The sequence below is a fragment of the Mustela nivalis genome (genome assembly GCF_964662115.1).
Source record: "Mustela nivalis genome assembly, chromosome: 1".
Lineage (NCBI taxonomy): Eukaryota > Metazoa > Chordata > Mammalia > Carnivora > Mustelidae > Mustela > Mustela nivalis.
Window position 1 is genome coordinate 198,437,825 of NC_139020.1, and position 22,447 is coordinate 198,460,271.

The 22,447-nt window shown below is 39.2% G+C and overlaps 1 protein-coding gene across 13 annotated transcripts in view; it reads left to right on the forward strand.

Moving 5' to 3' along the window:
- MAP4 (microtubule associated protein 4) overlaps positions 1-22,447 on the forward strand; it is a 195,736-nt gene that overhangs the window by 49,584 nt on the left and 123,705 nt on the right. For 12 of the 13 annotated variants that reach the window (XM_082703335.1, XM_082703337.1, XM_082703316.1 and 9 more), the window contains exon 2: positions 21,351-21,592. In XM_082703335.1, coding sequence (XP_082559461.1) covers positions 21,370-21,592 — 223 coding nt within the window. In that variant the 5' untranslated portion in view covers positions 21,351-21,369. Of the gene's footprint in view, positions 1-13,506; positions 13,596-21,350; positions 21,593-22,447 lie in introns of those variants that run through there. The other variant, XM_082703336.1, reaches the window with a different exon arrangement.

Here is a 22,447-nt window from a genome sequence, read left to right on the forward strand (position 1 = left end):
AGATGCTTTTTCAGTAACTATTGAGAGTATTATATGGTTCTTGTTCTTTCTTTTATTAATGTATTATATCACATTGATTGGTTTGCAGATGTTAAACCAACATTGCAGCCCTGGAATAAAATCCCACTTGGTTGTGGTGAATAATCCTTTTAATATACTGTTGGATCCTATTGGCTAGTATTTTGGTGGGGATTTTTGCTTCTGTGTTCATCAAGGATATTAGTCTGTAATTCTCTTTTTTGATGGGGTCTTTGGTTTTGGGATCAAGGTAATGCTGGCCTCATAAAATGAGTTTGAAGTTTTCCTTCCATTTCTATTTTTTGGAACAGTTTCAGGAGAATAGGTGTTAATTCTTCTTTAAATGTTTGGTAGAATTCGCCTGGGAAGCATCTGGCTCTGGGCTCTTGTTTGTTGGGAGATTTTTGATGACTGCTTCTATCTCCTTACTGGTTATGGGTCTGTTCAGATTTTCTGTTTCTTCCTGGTTCAGTTTTGGTTGTTTATACATCTCTAGGAATGTATCCATTTCTTCCAGATTGTCAAATTTGCTGGCATATAGTTGATCATAATATGTTCTTATAATTACTTGTATTTTTTTGGTGTTGGTTGTGATCCTCTCCTCTTTCATTCATGATTCTATTTATTTGGGTCCTTTCTCTTTTCTTTTTGATAAGTCTGGCCAGGGGTTTATCAGTCTTACTAATTCTTTCAAAGAACCAGCTCCTAGTTTCATTGATTTGTTCTACTGTTTTTGTGGTTTCTATTTCATTGATTTCTGCTCTGATCTTTATTATTTCTCTTCTCCTGCTGGGTTTAGGCTTTATTTGCTGTTCTTTCTCCAGCTCCTTTAGGTGTAGGGTTAGTTTGTGTAGCCTGTGAGACAGGCTTGTATTGCTATTATTGCCTTTGCTGTGTCCCATAGATTTCAAACATTGTGTTCAAAAGATTTCATTTTTATGTAATCTCTATATGCAGTGTGGGGCTTGAACTACAACCCTGAGATCAAGAGCCGTATGCTCTTCTGACTGAGCCAGCCAGGTGTCCCATCTCTACCCATTTTTAATTGCCTTTTTTTCCCTTGATGGAAGAAAAATATATGCCAAAACATGTATTTAAGGTTGTTCATCTTTTAGAATTATATTATTTGTGGAAAGGTTAATTTTGTACAGAGTTGTCTCTAGATCTAGTGTGTTAACCACCATCCTAGAATTTCTTTTCATTTCTCTTTCATGTTAATTGTACTATTACTTGGATATTATGATCTTCCTGTGATGATGTGTTCATTTATCATTTTCTTGCTGTCTGAATTGAAAGTTAATTTTCAGCAAAAGTATTTAAAAAATAAACTTTTTAGATTTATTGCATGTTTGAATTTCCCATTTTGGTCCTCACTTGGTAGATGGCTTGGGTATAAAACTAGGTTCAAAGTAATTTCTCTACATTTAGAGGCATCTTTCCATTGCTTTCCAATGTCTAGTGTTACTATTAGAAATCATAAGCCAATCTATTTCTTATAATTTGGTAGGTACTGTTTGGGGAATTTTCTTTATGTTTTTCTCTTTTTTCCCCTCACATCCTGGTCTCCCTGCTCTTTCCATTATCCCCGTCTCCCCCATCCTCCCCCTTTGTTTGTTTTGACACTTTTTATGTATCTTTCTGTATGTAAAACAATATATATGTGAAATTTAAAGAATAAAAATAATAAAAAAATAAAGAATAAAAAGATAACTATCCATGAATCTACCAGCCACCTTACAAAATTGGACTTTCCTAAGGCCCTGTGTGTCCCTTCCCTATTGAGTTTTCTTCCTCTCAGAGTATCACTGATGTGATGTTTGTGCCTTTCCTTGTGCTTAATTTTTTACAGATTTATTTATTTATTTTGTAGGGAGAGATAGAGTATGCGCAGGAGGGCATTGGGAGAGGGAGAGGGCATCTTAAGCAGACTCCATGCTGAGAATGGAGGCCCATGTAGGGCTCAAGTTCACAGCCCTGAGATCCTGACCTGAGCTGAAATCAGGAGTCTGATGATTAACCAGTTGCGCCACCCAGTCAACCCTTGTGTTATTTTTAATAGTTTGAGTATAAATGTATGATTTTTTTTAAGCACTGTGTTACTGAAATTTACCCATGTCTGTGTGTATATCTATAGTAAATTCATTTTCAATGCTGTATTTATTTCATTAGTATAGTAATTTAATCCATTCTCTGTTGATGTATCTTTGGGTTGTTATAGATCCTTCTTATGAATAATGCTGCTTTGACATTTTTATAAAAGGATATAAGAGTTTATCAGAGATAATTAGAAGTGGAAGGCCTGGGTCTGAGGATTTGTACAAATTCTACCTTATAAACAACATACTGTTGTCTACAATGAGTATATCAATTTATACCAGTGTATGAGAGGTCCAGTTGCTGCTCATTGTTCTTCCTAACTCTTGGTATTGTCTTTTTTATTTTAGCAGTTCTGTTACTGAAATATCTATTTATTGGATCTCAGTGTAGTTTTAATTTACCTTTCCTTGTGATTAGTTAAAGTAAGCACTTTTTCATATGTTTATGGATAGTGTTGGTTATTTGGATAGTCTCCTGTAAGAGGTGACTTTTTTTTTCTTTTCAGATTTTATCTGTTAGAGAGAGAGAGAGAGGGTGAAAGCAGGGGGAAGGGCAAGGGAGAGGGTGAGAGAGTCTCAAGTGGACTCCACGCTGATCCCAGAGTCCACAAATGGGGCTTGATCTTATGATCCCTAGATCACAACCTGAGCTGAAATCAAGAGTTGGATGCTCAACTGACTGAGCACCCAGGCACCCCTGCCTTTTCTTTTTTTTTCATTTGTAGGATTTCTTTATATAACTTTATATATGAGTTGTTTTTGTGTATTGCAAGTAGATACTTCAACCCATGGGTTGCCTTTCATTCTTTTAATGGGATATTTGGATGAACACAAATTTTCTTACCTTCAATGTAGTCTAATTAATAATTTTAGTTAATAATTTTTAATACCTTATGGTTAGTGATTTGTGTGACCTGTTTAGAAAATCTTGACTTACTCCCATGGTCATGAAGATATTTTCCCTATTATCTTCTAGAGGCTTCATTGTTTTATTTTTCACATTTAGGCCTATTATCTAACTGTAATTAATTTTTGTGCATTGTGTGGGATAGAACTCAAGAATATGTCTTCCCCTATAATTAGATATCCAGTTGACCCAGCAGCATTTATTGAAAAAAACAGTTCTTTAACCTACTGCCCTGATAAATTAATGATGTATAGTGGTTCTACTTTGAAACTGTTCACTTGTATTGGCCTCTTTCTTGGTGGTTGTGCCAGTACCTTAATGTCTTCAATTTAATATTTATAAATATTAGTTGAAACATAGGAAGTTGTCATATTTGTAGGTTATCACTTTTTGGCAATTTCATATGGTTTAATCCAGCAGTACGTTTTGATATCTTGCAGCTTAAGGTCTTCTGAGTTCTCTAAGACTGTCTTAGGTGTTTTCATTTTTGTACAGAATTTAGAATCAATTTTTCAGTTTGAATTAAAAAGAGAAAACCTCCTGCAATTTTGCTTGTAAAGTTTCAATCTGTAGATCAGTTTGGGGATAATTGACATCTTTGAAATATTGAGTCTTCTAGTCCATAGTACATGATCATGCTATATCCTCCATTTATTTAATATTTAATTTCTCTCAATTTGTTGTTTTCTGTGTAGTAGTCAGGATATCTTTTTTAATTTTAATTTTTTAGTTTTAAAAAGATTTTATTCATTTGAGAGAGAAAGAAAGATCAGAAGCGGGTGGGAAAGATAGAGGAAGAAGCAGACTCCCCACTAAGCAGGGAGCCTAATGTGGGGCTCAGATGATCTCAGCCTGAGGCAGCTGCTTAACTAACTGAGCCACCCAGACACCCTCGGGATATCTTTTATTAAAGTTACTCTTAGAAGTTTTGAAGAAAATGACACTGTATGTGATATTTTTTTTTTAAGATTTTATTTATTTATTTGAGAGAGAGACAGGGAGAGAGAGCATGAGTGAGGGGAAGGGCAGAGAGAGAAGCAGACTCCCCGTGGAGCTGGGAGGCCGATGCGGAACTCGATCTTGGGACTCCGGGATCATGACCTGAGCCGAAGGCAGTTGTCCAACCAACTGAGCCACCCAGGCATCCCTGTATGTGATATTTTTAAAAAATCTTCCAATTGTTTTTGCTAGCATGTGGAAATATAGTTGTGTTTTAATAATTTGCCTGGAGTTCAACAACCTTGCTAATTCATTTACTACTCTTAAAAAAAGATAGATTTATTTATTTATTTATTTATTTGACAGAGAGAGAGGGGGGGGGTACCATAAGTGGACTGAGAGGCAGGCAGAGAGAGGGGGAGCCCTGAAGTGGGGCTCGATCCTAAGACCCTGAGATCATGACCTGAGCTGAAGGCAGAGGCTTAACATACTGAGCCACCCAGGCGCCCCTCATTTACTAATTTTAATAGTTTATTTCCTCTGTGTATAGTTGTTTCCTGCAATGAGTGTTGTTACTATTTCTTTATAATCCTTGTGCTCTTAATTTTTTTTTCTTGACTCATTGCACAATACTGGCTAGTAGCAGCAATAACAGGCATTCGTAATTCTGCCCTATCTCAAGAGAATTTTGTTTGTGGCAGGTTTTGTTTTGTAGATAACCTTTGTCAGATAAAGGATCCTCCCATCCTATTTTGTTAGGATGCCCCCCCCCCCAACCACCCAGGCCTTTTTTGATTCTATTGAGAGATGAGCTTTTAGTTTCCCTACTTAATCTGTTAATGTAGTGAATACATTGATAGATTGTTCTAAGGCGTTATTAGCCAGCCCAGTTCAAGATGTATCTTTTCTGCATTGCTTGATTTGATTTGCTAATGTTTATTGTAGGATTTTTTTCACTTAAGTTAGGAGTCAGGAAATTATGGCTCAAGGTCAAATTCAGCCTACAGTCTATTTTTGTATAATTTATGAGCCAGGGGGCGCCTGGGTGGCTCAGTTGATTAAGCGTGTATCTTCGGCTCAGGTTGTGATGTCAGGATCCTTGAGGTCACGCCACGAATTGAGCTCCTCCTCAGCCGGGAGTCTCCTTGTCCCTTTGCTCCTCCCCCCTGCTTGTGTTCTCTCTGTCTCTCTCTCTAACGGATAAATAAACCTTTTAAAAATTTTTTTGAACTAAGAATGTCTTCCACATTTTAAAATAATTGACAGAAAAGGAGAAAAACTTTTCATGGCAGGTGACGTACACTATTGAAATTTCAGTGTCTATAAATAAAGTTTATTGTAACCCAGACACACTCATTCATTTGTGTGTTGTCTGTGGGAGCTTTCTTACTATAATGGCAGGGTTGAGTCCAGGAAGTTTTTGCTTTGCACCGTAGTTCAGGACCGTAAAAATGGCCATGCAGGCAAAGCAAAGTTAATAATCAGTTGGAAAAATTAGGATTGTTTTGTGATCTTTAAAAACTTTAAAAGATCTCTTACGGTAAAGTTAATATTTAGTACACTGTAATTCAAAACATTGAAAACATGGAGACTTGAAATGTTTTATTTGTTTGGAAAAAACCTACAAGGAATAATTTGAACAATATCAGGCTTCTTCTTACCATATAACTTGTGATGTGGAGTGGGCATCTTTTCTGTATCTTTTCTATTCCTTTCTAAGTTTAGATCAGCTTCCAACATTTTATCCTTTGTGTTTTCATTGCCACAGAGTATCTTCAGAGTTCTTCTTCTTCTTTTTTTTTTTTTTTTATTTGACAGAGAGAGATCAGAAGCAAGCAGAGAGGCAGGCAGAGAGAGAGAGGGAGGAGGAAGCAGGCTCCCTGCCGAGGGAAGAGCCTGATGTGGGACTCGATCCCAGGACCCTGAGATCATGACCTGAGCCAAAGGCAGTCTTAACCCACTGAGCCACCTGGATGCTCCGTCAGAGTTCTTCTAATGTGCGACTTCTTGCCAGCATCACCTTCTCTAAGGCATTTTCATTTTTTTCACCAAACCATTTCCTCATTTGTGGAGATAAGCTTACCCTCACAGTTCCTCTGGCAGCATATCCAGACACTGTTGAATGGTGGTAGTGTCAGCATTCCCCCAGTGAGCTATTTTTTCTGTGACTACATTTACCTTTGATTTGAATTTCACTTTGAATTACTACTTTTTGATTCTTTGTTGCACATTCATTTTTGTAGACCAGTTGTTTCAATTATTCATTTTTGTTTTTTGTAAAATACCACATGGGTTTATCATTGGGAGATGAGGAGGCAACACCACCATTTATGCAGGAACTGAGTAACAGATGCCCGGTGACCAGTCACCAACAGGCTTTGAAGAAGTGATGTGAAGGGCACCTGGGTTAAGCGTCTGACTCTTGATCTTGGTCATGATCTCAGGGTTGTGAGATTGAGCCCCGCCTAGGGGGCTCCTCTCTCAGGGGGGAGTCTGCTTGGAATTGTCTCTCTGCTTCTCCCATTCCCCTCCCTCTCCTCTAAAATAAATAAACAAAATCTTAAAAAGAAAGAAAGAAGTGATGTGATAGGTAATTGATCTCCATGTGCACCTGTTAATTTATATAGTGATTTGTAGACTGAAGAGCTAACAGCAAATTTTGTACTTCATGTGATTACTCGTGGTTAATATACCATGGTGACTGAAACTTGAACCATGTTATTGGGGAGTGGTGTTATTTAACTAAATGATGGTAACTGAAATTTGTGCTTGTTAGAACCACGTAAAGCAAGGACTGCCTATATTTGTGACAAAGTGTATGGACCACAGAATTTAAATGGTTTACTCTCTGTCTCTGTACAGAAAATGTTTGCTGACCCCTGAAATAAGTTTGTAAGTTTATATTGGCTTATAATTTTCCATTATTGGGTTCTTCTTGTCTGGTTTTGTAGCAGGTACATATTATCAATAATCATATAAACAATACCAAATATGTAAAACACATACAATGTTCCACGCCCTATTTTCTATATTAACAGATCCAGAAAGTAGTTAATACTGTTACCCCAACTAACATTTGAGGAGACTGAAGCAAAAAGGTGAAGAAACTTGCTCAGGGTCACATAGATACTAAGTGGTAGAAACCAATTTTGAAACTCTGGTGGTCTGGCTGGAATGTGGGCCTCTAATCAGTGCATTATATTTGTTAACCTCATAAAATGATTTGATGAGAATTCTTCTATTTTCTAGAGTTTGTGTTAGATTGGAGTTACCTGCAACTTGAATATTGGTTAGAACTCCTATAAAATCTGGGGGGTGGGGGTGTAAGACTTAAAAATAATTGTTTCAAGGGCGCCTGGGTGGCTCAGTGGGTTAAGCCGCTCCCTTCAGCTCAGGTCATGATCTCAGGGGCTTGGGATCGAGTCCCGCATTGGGCTCTCTGCTCAGCAGGGAGCCTGCTTCCCTCTATCTCTCTGCCTGCCTCTCCGTCTACTTGTGATCTCTCTCTGTCAAATAAATAAATAAAATCTTAAAAAAAAATAATTGTTTCAATTCTTTAATTGATTTGGGACTATTTAGGTTTTCTGTTTATTACAAAATTTTGGATCAGTTATTGTAATATATTCTCTTTTAGAAACTGGTCATTTTTTTTAGTTTTTTTTTTTTTTTTTAAAGTAATCTTTCACGCACTGTGGGGCTCAAACTCAAAATCCCAAGATCAAGAGTCCTATGCTCCACCGACTGGGGCAGCCGGGCACCCTGGAATTAGTCTTTTTCATCTGATTTTTTATATTTGTTGGCATAGCTGTTGATAATCTTTTTTTCCTCTGCCATATTTGTAGCATTATTCTATTCCTTCCTAAAATTGTTCATTTATGCCCTCTTTTCTTTTTTGGTCAGTCAAAGGTTTGTTGACTTTATTACTCCTCAAAGAGGACTTTTGCTTTGTTGATCTTCTCTTTTCTTTCTTGGCGCCTTTTTTTGGCTCAAGATTTTATTTCCTTTCTTTGGTTTTCTTCAGATTTATTTTTACCTAACTCTTTAAGATGGATCTTAAGACTGACTAACTTATATCCTTCTTTTTCTAATAAAAGCACTTAAGGCTGGAGACTTCCTCAAATTCTCTCTTTAAGTATATTCCACAAGTTTTGCTATGTAGTATTTTTGCTATTATTCAGTTCTGAGTGTTTTTTCATTTCTATTTTGATGAGTTATTTGCCATGTGTTTTAAAATTTCCCAGTAAATTTTTGAAAAATTCAGGTTTTTGTTTCTAGCTTACTTAATGATGTTTCCTAAATGCATATTGTATAATAATGGTTTTTTAAATAAAGTTTTTATTTAAATTCCAGTTAGTTAACACAGTGTGATATTTGTTTCAGGTGTGCAGTAGAATGATTTAACACTTACACGCAACACCTGGTGCTTATCACAACAGGTGCACTCCTTCGTCCCCATCACCTATCTCACCCATCCCTCCACTCAGCTCCTCTCTGGTAACCACCAGTTTGTTCTCTTAAAATAATAATTTTTAAAATTTGAGATTTGTCTTATGTCCTAGCATACATTTATTTTACAAATGAAATGTGTGCCAAAAAAGTGTCTTTTCCAGTGTACTCTGTAGTTCCAATAGCTGAAACTTGTATATTGAGTTGTTCAGACATTTTATGTCCTTACTGATTTTTGTCTACACGATGTGTCAGTTACTGAGGGAGGTGTATTGCAGTATCCCCCTATGAAGGAGGACCCATCTGTTTCTCCTCATTAACGGTAGTTTAATTATGTTTGTGTTTAATTTTTAGTGAAGTATAGTTGATACACAATGTCACATTAGTTTTGGCTGTACAACTAGTGATTGGACCAGTTTTTACGTTAGGCTGTGCTCACCACAAGTGTAGTTACCATCTGTCCCCATACGGTGCTGTTACAACATTATTGACTATATTCCCTGTGCTCCTGTATTCCCTTTTATTCCCATGACTTAACTCGTATCATATCTGGAAGCCTGTATTCCAGCCTGGAAGCATGGAAACCCACCCCCCCTTCCCTTTCACCCATTTTGCCCATTTACCAGTATTAAATATTAATCTTGTATATTCCTAACAGAGTCTCTCTATCCCTTCTATCGCCCTCCACTGGCAAGCATGAGTTTGTTCTCTGAATTTATAGGTCTCTTTCCGCATTTTTGTTGTTGTTTTGTTTTTGGATTCCACATAAAAGTGAAGTCATATGGTATTTGTCTTTCTCTATCTGACTTAATTCACTTAACCTAATGCCCTCTAGGTCCATCCATGTTGTTGCAGATGGCAAGAGCTCATCCTTTTTCATGGCTGAGTAATACGAAATTTTGTGTGTGTGCGTGCATGTGTATATATGTATGTATCACATCATCTTCATCCGTTCACCTGTTGTTTGCCTCTTGGAATGCTTCCATATCTTGGCTGTTAGAAATAATGCTGCAGTAAACATAGGGATGTATATGCCTTTTTGAATTAGTATTTTTGTTTTGGATGAAATGTTATGTTTTTAAAATAGCCATGTTGCTAGGTTCACACAGGTTAGTATTTAATATTGGTAAATGAAAAAATACTGGTAAGTCATAGCAGATTGAACTTGTCACTTTATTTCTAATGGATTTTTTGCTTAGAGTCTCTCTCTCTCTCTCTCTCTCACACACACACACACTGACCCCCAGCTGCTACAAGTGTTAGCAAGGGCCATAGCATGTAGGAGCCACCTCTCCTAGGGATGTCTGGGATTACATCCCTTCCCTTCACGTGGCTCTCAGCCAGTGACTGCCTGATGAGGGTTACAAAAACCTGGCTCCCTTACCTCATGGTGGGATTGGCTCTGTGGTGTGATAGTGCTTTATAGCTTCCCAGACAGGAGACGTAGGCTAACCTTTAGCTGAAACCATAGTTTTGCTGCTCTTCACTCCCTTACAGATTCCTCCTGAAGGCACTTGTATAGAATCCCTGTCAGGCTCTACTTCTAAAAAACTCTATCTAATAACCACCCACCTTCTCAAAAAGGGAGAATTTGATCTCTTTCTAGTGTTAAGTGTTATAAATTCTGTCTTATGTTTCATTTCAATGAACTTTGTCTTCAAGTAGGTTGTTGATTAATTGAGTAGTTCTCAATTGTGGGTGCCCTTCAGAATCAACACTTAAGGGGCTCCTGGGTGGCTCAGTGGGTTAAGCTGCTGCCTTCAGCTCAGGTCATGATCTCAGGGTCCTGGGATCGAGTCCCGCATCGGGCTCTCTGCTCAGCAGGGAGCCTGCTTCCCTCTCTCTCTCTGCCTGCCTCTCTGTCTACTTGTGATCTCTCTCTGTCAAATAAATAAGTAAAATCTTTAAAAAAAAAAAAATCAACACTTAAAAACTGAAATTGCTCCCCTCAGTCCCTGAATGATTCTGATCCTGTGGCATTGAGCTTTGACTCAGATCTTTACTTCTGTTTCAGGTAAAATGTTAAAAATGATGCTAATTATTAACGTGAAAGATTCCTTTGGTTTTTACTTTGCTTGTTCAGTTTTCACTTAGTGTTACTATTTTTACTTCTAGGCTTTTTTTTTTTTTTTTACCCCCTTCCCTCATTTGAAAGCATCCATAAGGTACTTTTATGTTAAAGGCAAGTTATTTACTACCACCACTAAGGTCTTTATACAAAATGCCTGCTAACTACTGCTGTAGAGTTTGTGCTTTCTTCTCTCCTGCTCAGAAGAGCAGGGCTGCTCTACCCCAATGCTGATTCTGTGCCCAGGACCCACAGTGAAAGAGCCAGAAGGGTCCTTCAACTAGGCAGGTGTCAAATCCAGCAAGAGAAGGCTGTGTTATGATACGGAACAGAGCACACTCAGTAGGATGAATGCGCAGCTGAGATCCACCCAGGTGTCACTACTGTACTAGATGCCCAGGATAAAAGGTGGAAAAGATGTGTCCCTGCCATCTAGGAACTCCCAAGTCGGTGGGATTCTGGAGGAGACACACATTATATGTGTCTGTGATAAATAATTGCAGAATTAATCAGCACAGATCCTCATTCTCCTCTTAATTCAGTCTTTCATTTTCCTTTATGTTCACTGACATCTTAAACAATAAAATAGAGCACGCTCTGGCTCTGAGCTTAAGAGAGTCACTTCACTTGGCTCGATGGAGAGATTTTTTTTTTCTTAAACAGTTCTCAAGAACTGGGTGCTGATGAAGTGTGAATACTTTTTCTCTTCACCCAATTTCCCCAACACTAGGTAATACTAAAATTACACAGTATATTTACTACTTGACAGACATATGTGAGCTGGTACGATGGAGATTTCACATTTTAATAACTACAAAGTATGTTTTATACAGTGATGCTAACATGACGGTGGTAGCTTATCTCTTCAACAAAATGCTGTTTGTTTCGGCCATATTGCATCATGTTGTTGTGCTTTTCTAGAAGCAGAGGGCTATTTTTATTGCCTGCCTAATAATGATAAGATGACCAGCATGGAGAGCTGGCTTGTATGGTTACTCCTTGTTGGCTTTCTTTTCATGATTGCGGACAACTTGATTGCTCTGGCAGAAAGCTATGTTTGGAAAGAAGAAGAAATGAGGTGAATATGCTAGTTAATGGTGACCCTTCAGCCTTGAATATATTTATTCTTTTTCTAGTTCTGAAGAATTTTTTGTAGTTTTAGCATCTCTGATTAATTTCAAATTAGACCTACTTGTTTTTTGTTGGCTTTTGGTTGGTTGGTTGGTTGGTTGGTTTTTAAAGCAGGCTCCATGCCCCATGTGGAGCCCACTGTGGGGCTTGACCTCATGACCCTGGGATCTAGACCTGAGCTGAGATCGAGAGTCGACGCTTAACCCACTGAGCCACTCAGGCGCCCCAGACCTACTTTTTTTTTTTAAGATTTAAAAAAATTTGTTGGTGAGAGAGAGACCTAGCACGTGTGCACAAGCAGGGGGAGTGGCAGGCAGAGGGAGAAGCAAGGAGCCCAACTTGGGACTTGATCTTAGGACTCTGGGATCACAACCTGAGGTGAAGGCAGACAGCCTATGGAGCCACAAAGGTGTTCCTACTTTTAATTAACTTTGGTCATACCATCTTAGAATTCTGTTCAGCTAGCCCCTTTGTTTTGTTGTTTTTTGTTGTTTTAGCCATCTTATGTAAAGTAATTGACCAAGAGAAGATACACACATTGCTTAGACATGGTCCTTCCCCTTTGGGATCTAGCAGTTATGGGAGCCACTGGTACCTACAACTAACTACAGTACAGATTATACTGTACTGTTACTGTAGAAATACAGGTGAGCTGTTAGTTCTCAATGGTACCAGGAGAACAGATCTCAGAATGGAATCACAGAAAAGGTGATGGTTGATTATAGTTGATTTCAAGACTCTGACAAGTGAGGAAGGAGTGAAGAGGATTTGTAGTGTGGAGAGCTGTGTGAGCAAGGCCGTGTGGTAATAATGTCAGTGATAGGCTCCTAAGATGGCAGCTGGTCCTGTGTTCACTAAAGTACAGGGAGAGCCTCCAGGGCAAACTGCTGATGGCTGTGGTAGGTCCTAGGTCTGGGTTCTATAGGATTATGTGACCTGGATATCACCCAAAGGAGTTTGGAGTGTTTTTTCCTAATAGGGATTGGGGTCCTTTTAAATCCGCTCAGATTTTTCCCCCCTGATCTTCAGGACTCCTCCCAATTGCTGTATTTTAAGAAGAAAAAGTAAGGCAAAAAAGAAAAATAGATTTTGAAGTATAGTGATGTCATTGTGTCAGATAAAACAGAAACTATAAAAATCCAAGATTTTGTCACCCTGCTTGTGTTTCTGGTGTTTGCTGGGTCTCCCCTTAGCCTGATCCTCAGTCTAGCTTTATTTATAAATGACTTGTTTCTTCTGGTTCCTTTTTTTTTTGTCAACTATTAAAGTAAGGGAATTGGAATCTAGATTATTTGAACTGGTGTTTTTATAAAAGCCTTTAGAGATCTTAAGTGTTTAGAAATAATTTTTTGGGTAGGTGTAGGGAAACTCTGAATGTGTTTGGTTCTTAATTAGACTGAGGAAGGATAAGTGGGATGAATAGTAACTTTTTTTTTAAAGATTTATTTATTTGTTGGAGAGAGGAGAGAGAGAGAGCAGGAACATGGGGAGTGGCAGGCAGAGGGAGAAACAGACTCCATGCTGGGCAAGGAGCCTGATGTGGGACTCGATCCCAGGGCCCTGAGATCATGATCTGAGCTGAAGGCAGATGCTTAATTGAGCCACCCAGGTGTCCCTGAATGGTAACATTTTTAAAAAACCTATTTTTTTTCCCCACAATTTGGGGGCAATAGGTATTGAGAATCATCCTAAGATTGACTTTTTTTTTTTAATTGAAATAAAATTGAAGAGTCGCTCTTAAGGATGGTTAGAGCAGAAACTTAAGTGCTGTGTCATTGTCGCCTCTTGGCTTGGCGCACATTACCAGACTTCAGCAGACATCATGCTGAGTGGATCACATGGCTAACAGTGGGAGGTATCTGGTGTAGATGATTCTTCTTGGAGAAATAGGTTTAAATTCACTGGGACAGAAATGTGGCAGGCAGGTGCCTGTTTAGAGGTCCAAAATGCATTTGATCAGGACTGAACACAGACTGCCTGCATAGTTCCTGTAAGTGCGCAAGCTAGGCATTGGGACTTGGGCTACAAGGTTTTATGTATGTGAATATGTGTGTGCATGTGTGTGCAGTGTTTGTATGTTTCGAGGACAGAGTTCCCTAAAACTGCATAGGGAAAAGGAGCTCTTTGTTTTTGGGACTACATGGAAGTAAAATCCACGCGCTCTTCCATATAGGAATATCACTGGGCAATGGCCTCAGCTATTCTAGTAATCAAGGGCTTTCTCCTGTTGCAATCCTGTGATGAACAGGACAAGTGGTGGTTCTGAACGGAACCCTGTGGAGCCTGCAAATACCATCCGTTCATAATAGTACAGCTGTTGTCCTTGAAGTGTGTAGGGAGGTACCTGGGGGTGGAAACTTAATATATTCGGCAGGGGTTTGGGGCTTATTGCTAGGATAGTCAAGACATTGCTGAGCTGTGCCTTTGCCATTCTGGTTCTGGGGAAGAGGAGGAGAAATTCCGATTAGCCTCAGGGATCGCATGTGCCTGTGAGCTCTGTAAGATGGTAGCTGATTCCCATAGAGGAATCAGCTGTATGGGAATAAAAATCGGTTTTTTACAAGTAGAAATTGGTTTTACTTTGAATGAAATACCGTTCTGATTGAAAGTATAAATCAAACTAGTTTTCTAGTTAAATAAATTGAAAGCAGAACACAGAAACCAGACAAATAAGGGTCAGCTTGCTGTGTAATAGACCTCTGAAAGGAATTGATTAAAACCAATCTGAGGGGGCGCCTGGGTGGCTCAGTTGGTTAAGTATCTGCCATCACCTTGGGTCATGATCCCAGGATGCTGGGATTGAGTCCTGCGTCCGGCTCACTGCTCAGTAGGGAGCCTGCTTCTCCCTCTGACTTCTCCCCTCTCGTGCTTTCTCCCATTCTCGCTCTCTTTCTCAATAAATAAATAAAATCTTAAAAACAACAACAGCAAAAAAACCGATCTGAGGAATAGAGTCCCCTGTTAGTAACTGAAGATTTGCTAGGCAAACTTAAAAAATCTCGTGTTGAATATGAAATCGTTACGATGCAGGCCATACCACCAACATGTCAGATTATAAATGGTCTCTGGAACTGGTTGGGATGCTGGGTTTCTTCCAAGCCTGAGGAACAAGCACTTCATTTTGGTCCCAGCACTTTCACTAATGTCCTGGGATAGCAGCTTAGTGTTGGCCTCAGAATTCTCTGCCGTTTAGATCAGTCATGCCAAAAAAAAAAAAAAAAAAAAAAAGGAAGAAAATATGAGCCCCATGGATCTTTTTAGTTCTATATCTTGTCCATAATTCACCCCTCTATCCCCACTGCCCAAAAAAACTGATAGAATATTAATCATGAAGAAAATTTAAGTGAGCATTATGAGCAGTCTTCTCCCCCTTTTTTAAAAAAAATTTTGTTTATTTATTTGACAGAGAGATCACAAATAGAGAGGCAGGCAGAGAGAGAGGGGGAAGCAGGCTCCCTGCTGAGCAGAGAGCCCAATGCGGGGCTTGATCCCAGGACCCTGAGATCATGACCTGAGCTCAAGGCAGAGGCTTCTCCAACTGAACCACCCAGGTGCCCCAGTCTTCTGCTGTTTTCAGCATTATTATTAAATGTTTATTTACTAAGTTGGTTATTTGGAACTCAGAAGCATTTCCTTTAGATATAGTGTTATAAACAATAATTTCATTTTTCAATTAGTCCAGGTAACTGTGAGGAAAATTTTTTTCTTTCTTCTAAAACTAACAGGAGGTAATATTTTAAAAGAGCTTGCCTTTGACATTGTATAACTTCCCTTTCTTTGACATCCTAGGACTCTGGGACCACATATCCTCTCTCTATTTTGATACCTTATCCAGATCTGCTTTGTTCCCTGAAATGTTCTGTGTTGCTAAGTTAGTATTCTTCTCCCTTTTCACACTAAAACCAAAAACCTTAAATACTTTGCATGGAATTGATCTCTGGGATTAAGAGGAAAGTTAACTTGATAAGAACTGAACTCACACTAAGGTGGAATGATGGGCCTTCTGGGGTATAAGTCCCTTTACCCCCTTTGAAATTGTGAAACAGGATTCTTTTTTTTTTTAAGATTTTATTTATTTATTTGACAGAGATCACAAGTAGGCAGAAAAGCAGGCAGAGAGAGAGGGAAGCAGGCTCCCCGCAGAGCAGAGAGCCCGATGCGGGGCTCGATCCCAGGACCCTGGGATCATGACCTGAGCCGAAGGCAGAGGCTTTAACCCACTGAGCCACCCAGGTGCCCCGTGAAACAGGATTCTACACTTTTATTTTATTTTTACACTTCTAAAAAAGAGAATGCTGACTACCACAAATAATCTTGGTACAGTTTTGGCAAATGTGACAGAGTGAAATGAAAATGTGACAGTGGCTGTGCAGAGTGTCTCACTATGTTGGTGGGAATTAGGCTTCTGTTTCTCTTTTTCATCATGAGTTTTCTTGCTCCACTTTAGCTTCAGAGGAGTACCTTTGGGAGGGTGGAGGGTCCAGGTCCAGGAAGTAGATCCCGGAGGACAAAGGCAGCAACAGGCCATTTGCAGACTAGATTGCTAATGGTAATTTCTCATCAGACACAATCAACACAGATCTGGAGTGAGTGACTGACTATAGGTTAAGACTGACCTAACATTTTCTGTTTTTTTTGTTTTTTTTTTTTAAGATTTTATTTATATATTTGACAGAGGGAGACACAGCGAGAGAGGGAACACAAGCAGGGGGATTGGGAGAGGGAGAACCAGGCTTCTCACTGAGCAGGGAGCCCGATGCGGGGCTTGATCCTAGTACCCCAGGATCATGACTTGAGTCAAAGGCAGATGCTTAAGGGTTGAGCCACTCAGGCGCCCCTGACTTAATATTTTCAAGAGGAATTTTGGGACCTTGAGAAGTTGCCCATACTTCTTTGTATTTAAATTAATTGTGAACACCAGTCTCTATAAACCTAGAAAATCGTTCAGTAACTAATTCCAGAGTGTGTAATCTAAAGTAAACCATACAACAGAGGAGATGCTTTGTGAGCTGCTCATATCTTATTTACTCCGCATGAGTACATGTCTATTAATAGTCAGAGGCTAGTCAGGAGCCCAAAATTCTGTTCTGTGCTTCATCATCTTGTCATGTCATTATTTCTTGTCTTCGTTCACATATTTTCAAAACTCTTCTCAACAGATAGTTTCACTTCAGGCATGTAGTCAGAATGAAAGATCAGATGTCCAAAGCGCTATGCTTGAAAACTGTGTGTTCTCTTGGTGCCTGGTTAAATAATATGGGGCTTATTTTTTGGCAGAGTGGTGTCAAGTCTCCTTTGATGTTAGCCAGAACTGGGTGGAGTTTCTTAAGCTCCAGTCAGATTTGCTCAAGCAGGGCACTGTGCAGTGATGAGTTTTTTTAGTCTTTCTCTTTGCCAAAAAGCTTTTGCCTTTTAATAAATCTGCACCCAGTTATAATTGGGAGTACTTGACATATAAAAATCAGGCATGCACATTGAGGATCTGTGTGCAGTTTATTTCTAATTTAAGTGATGAATCTAAATTATAAGCAGCTTATAGAATAATCAGCCTCAGGAATCATTTAACATACCACTCTCATTTTACAGATTAGGGAACTCAGCCCCTGAACTTGACTCACAGGAAGCTTTAGAACTGGTGCCTCAGTGAGGCATAGAAACTTCTGTACCTAGCTTTTTTTTTTTTTTTTTGCCTCCCAGAAACAAAGCCTTTTAAAGGTAAAACTTTTATACAGATAAGAAAGGTGTAGTAGATGCCACAACGTGGATGGAACTAGAGGGTATTATGCTTAGCGAAATAAGTCAGTCAGAGAAAGAACTCCCTGATAGGAGGAAGTGGAGATGCAACGTGGGAGGTTTGGCGGGGGGGTGGGGGGTGTAGGAATAAATGAAACAAGATAGGATGGGGAGGGAGATAAACCATAAGAGACTCTTAGTCTCATAAAACAAACTGAGGGTTGCTGGGGGGAGGGAGAGAGAGTGGTTGGGTTATGGACATTGGGGAGGGTATGTGCTATGGTGAGTGCTGTGAAGTGTGTAAACCTGGTGATTCACAGACCTGTACCCCTGGGGCTAATAATTCATTATATGTTAATAAAAAATTAAAAAATAAAAAAAATAAGAAGATGAAAAGAACCTGGGTCCTTGAAAGTCATTGAGTTACTGAATTGATCAGCCATGATATTGCCTTCTCCTGGGACTCCTGTAATGGAGGATAATAAATGCTTATTTTTATTGGGGGGGGGGGAGGAATAGTGTAAATAGTCAAGAAGAGATCATTTCTTTTTAGTAGGTAGTCTTCATTCATAATGGTACATTTTTGGACCTTCCTGAATATCCAGATTTGAGAGTAACATTTTGCCATACCCTTATGTCCATAAATTACATAACTCAACATTTTAAGGCATAACTGAATATTAAGTGACCTTAAATGGTTCTGTGAGTGTGGGATGAAATTCACCCATGAATTCATTAAAATCAATTCCAAAACACTGGCAAAACCGGTTTAACAAACCTGTAGAACACTTACTTAATTTATTATACTTGTATATATTTTAGAATAGAATAACTATAAAATTGAATCATCTGTTTAATTTATTGAAAACTGGGGCTTCCTGGATAAAAGCCAGTACTTCACTTTCCATAAGTAAATTTGTGTGTGTGTGTGTGTGTGTGTGTGTGTGTGTGTGTGTGTAAATCATATTTCTATTTATATGTAGTGACAAGAAAGGAATATCTTAGCTGTGTTGAGATACAGTTGCTGGGTGGTTGGCTAGATGCACTCTGAGCCAAATGACCTTCCTGCTTTCCAGCTGCCTAATTTTCTATAAGTTTTACCTTCTTAGGCTGAATTTAAGCCACTATTCATAGTCCATGAACCACATGTCAGCCCAGGAAGTGGTTTGGGAGGTTGGGGTGGGGGTAAAGAGGGAAAGATTATGGTGGATAAAGAGCTACCCTTTGAGAATATGCACTCAGGTAAATGAGATTGGAAAGATATTGTTGGTTCTGTCTGCATTTTCACCTGTGTCCTAAATTAGGGAGTTTGAGTGGATTACATGGAAGAAGTGTCCTAGGTATGTATTATGGAAAAAATGGAGCTTCTGTTAGGGATGGTACAGATACCCTTTCAAATGTTCTTTGACCTTGAAACTGTTTAATTATAGACATCCTTTATTATTTTTGGTTCATAATAGGTTTCAAATGCTAACTGTTAATAATAGTTAACATAAAAAAGGGAAAAAGCAGTTACTTTTTATGGAACTTATTGACATTAAATTTGTCAGGCTTTTAAAAAGTTCTTTAATGAGTCATTTTTCAGCATTTTTCCTGGCAGGATCTGGAGAGACAATCATACTTTACGTGTAAAGTAGCCTGGGTGGCATATAGAGTAGGGAGTGTCCATCCATATTCATGTGTTGTAAATGGGTTGTATATGTGCTGCTCCGTACTGATGACTGTGATAGGAACTCATGTGTGGAGACAAAGTTGAAGATAGAATCACTGTACTCCTTGGTGTGCATTTCTTTTTCCTTAATAAATTTAGCTGGAGAGAGGTAGACAGTGGAGGACAGTTTTAAAGAAGAGCCTTTAAAGATGGCTCGAATCTACTAGTAGATTCTGGCTTTTAAAAATCTGGGTTGAGGAAAGACTGTGTATTAGTTGAGATTCTTTGCTTGCAAGCAGTAGATTGACTAAATTAGGAGAAAGAAAGATGGAAGGTTGCTCACTTAGACTCGAGAAAGAAGACAACCAGGGCAACTGAACTGCCGCGAGGTGGGTCTTCCATTATGAGATACTCCTTTTCCAACCATCTTCTTCCTGGTCATGTGTCCAACACCACTGGGGTGGCTGTTAGTGAGTATCGGTGGAGATAAGGAAGAATGAATTTCTAGGCAGACAGAAGCAGTAACTGTCATACTATGCAGCTAAGAACTTCTTTTGTTCTTTTTTAGTTTGGTTTTTTTTTTTTTTTAAGATTGATTTAGGGGCGCCTGGGTGGCTCAGTGGGTTAAGCCTCTGCCTTTGGCTCAGGTCATGATCTCAGGGTCCTGGATCGAGCCCTGCAGGGCAGCCTTGCGCGCTGCTGAGCAGGGAGCCTGCTTCACCTCCTCTACCCACGCCCCATGCCTGCCTCTCTGCCTACATGTGATCTCTGTCAGATACATAAATAAAATTGTTTTTTTTTTTTTTTTAAGATTTTATTTATTTATTTGACGGAGAGAGATCACAAGCAGACAGAGAAGCAGGCAGAGAGAGAGATAGAGGGAAGCAGGCTCCCCGCTGAGCAGAGAGCCCGATGCGGGACTCGATCCCAGGACCCCGAGATCATGACCTGAGCCGAAGGCAGCGGCTTAATCCACTGAGCCACCCAGGCGCCCCTAAAATTGTTTTTTTTAAAGATCAATTTATTTATGAGAGAGAGCGTGCATCTGCCCACTGTTGTACATGCGGGGTTGCGGGGAGCAGCAGAGAGAGTGAGAGAACCCCCCAAGTCGACCCAACTCAGGGCTCCATCCCAGGACCCCAAGATCACAAGCTGAAGCAAAATCAAGAGTGGGACAGAGACCCACTGATTGAGCCACCCATGTGCCCCTATGCCACTAAGGATTTCTGTTTGATTTACCTTTGCCTGCTCAAGAAAGCTCCCATGTTCACGTATCTTTCTGAGTCTCTTGGAGTCTCTATTAATTTAGACCTTTTGAAAGCAGACACGGTACCCAGAATACTTTTTTTATTGCCCACTGTGCTGTATATGTATCGGGAGCTCAATTTATTGCAGGCCCTTTGGCATTTATTACACTATTCCTGTATTTCTGGGCTAGTCACCTGCTGTTTTGCCTGTAGTAGGCTATACTTCTTAACTTCAGGTTGTGTTTAAAATTGGAGAGCCTCATGTTCTGAAAAGATGGTGAGGGCATGACCACACAGAGGGGCTGCCACCCCTAGCTAATCAGGGAACATGTATGTATTTTTCATGCCAACAGGGCTAGGTATAGTTTGGTTAACGGAGCTATCCACAAGAAATTCCTGAAGAAGCATTATTTAACCTCAACAAAGTAAGTCTTTTGTCAAGAAAGTTGACTTCATTCTCCTGACAGTATTGTAACCTTTTTTTATTTTTAAAGATTTTATTTATTTATTTGACAGACAGAGATCACAAGTAGGCAGACAGGCAGGCAGAGAGGGAGAGGAGAAAGCAGGCTCCCTGCAGAGCAGAGAACCCGATGCGGGACTGGATCCCAGGACCCTGAGATCATGACCTGAGCCAAAGGCAGCGGCTTAACCCACTGAGCCACCCAGGTGCCCTATAACCTTTTTTCAAATGGGAATATAATGTAATCTGACCCCTTTTGTATATTCTTTTAAGAAATATTCTGGGATGTGATTTAGAAATGAAGATGGAAGAGATAGTTGGTAAATCAAAAGACCTGATATGAGTCTTACTGGCTGTAACTTTGGATAAATTGGTTTTTTTTTTTTCTTGACAATTGACAATTTTATTAATGGAAAGGACAAAATGGCTTTTGTCTGTTTACTTCTGAGAGATGTGAGAGAGTGTTTACTTCGGGTAAGACTGTCAACTGAGCTTTAATTTTCTAACTGTGAAGTGAGGGAGCCTCTTCTAGCTCTCAAGTTCTAGATTTTTTTTCTTTTTTTGTTTAGAACAACTGAGAAGAGTTTTTAGGAATGTGTTTCCTTTTGCACAGTGCTCATCTTATGAAATATTTTTTTCCTCCTTAACCAGGCAGTTGCAGTGGTGCAAAATGGCTGACCTCAGTCTTGCAGATGCATTAACAGAGCCACCTCCAGAAATTGAGGAAGAGATAAAACGGGACTTTATTGCCACGCTGGAGGCAGAGGCCTTTGATGATGTTGTGGGAGAAACTGTTGGAAAAACAGACTATATTCCTCTTCTGGATGTTGATGAGAAAACCGGGAATTCAGAATCAAAGAAGAAATCATGCTCAGATACTAGCCAGGTTGAAGGTAAGTAGTTAAGCCAAGCTGCTGAGAAAGCAGATTAGGGATTATGCTTTGGGTCATAATCTTAAAAACTTTGAGTAAACTGAATTGAGTTCTTTAGCATAAGCTAGTCACTTTCTCCTTGGTTTCTAACAGAAATTCAGAAAAAGATGTAGGTTCATTACCCTTTAGTTGAGTGTGTGTTCATGAAACTGTAGATAACTTTTAATCTAAAGGTTCTTCTATAAAGTCTCAACTCTTATATAATCTGCCTAATTTCCTAAATTAAACTATCTGCTCTGCCTTTACTTTGACAGCAGTTTTGTAACACGTCAGATATGTAAAATTCTATGTTTACATCAAGACTGAATTTGGAATGGAATCAGGTACCACTTTTTGTCTTTGGGAGTAATTCTAGGTCAAGATTAAGCCATGGATTAAATCTTTAAAAAAGAGGTTTACTGCTTTTACATGTTGCTGGATCGCATTTGCTACTATGTGGTTGAGGATTTTTGCATTTATGTTTATGTGGGATATTGGTCTATAGTTTTCTTGTGATGCCTTTGATTTTAGAATTGAGGTCATGCAGCATCATAAAATGAATTGGGAAATGTTCCCTCCTGTTCTGTTTTCTGACATAGTTTGTGTAGAATTGATGTTTCCTTCTTTAATGTTGGATAGAATTGGTCACGGAACCCATCTGGGCCTGGAATTTTCTTGGTCAGGTTTTTTATTAGGAATTCAGTTTCTTTAAGAGATGTAGAACTATTCAGGTTATCTATTTCGTCTTAAGTAAGATTTGGTAGTTTGTATCTTTCAGGAATTGGCACATTTCCTCTAAGTTGTCAGTTGGATGGAGATAAAATTGAACTCTTACCT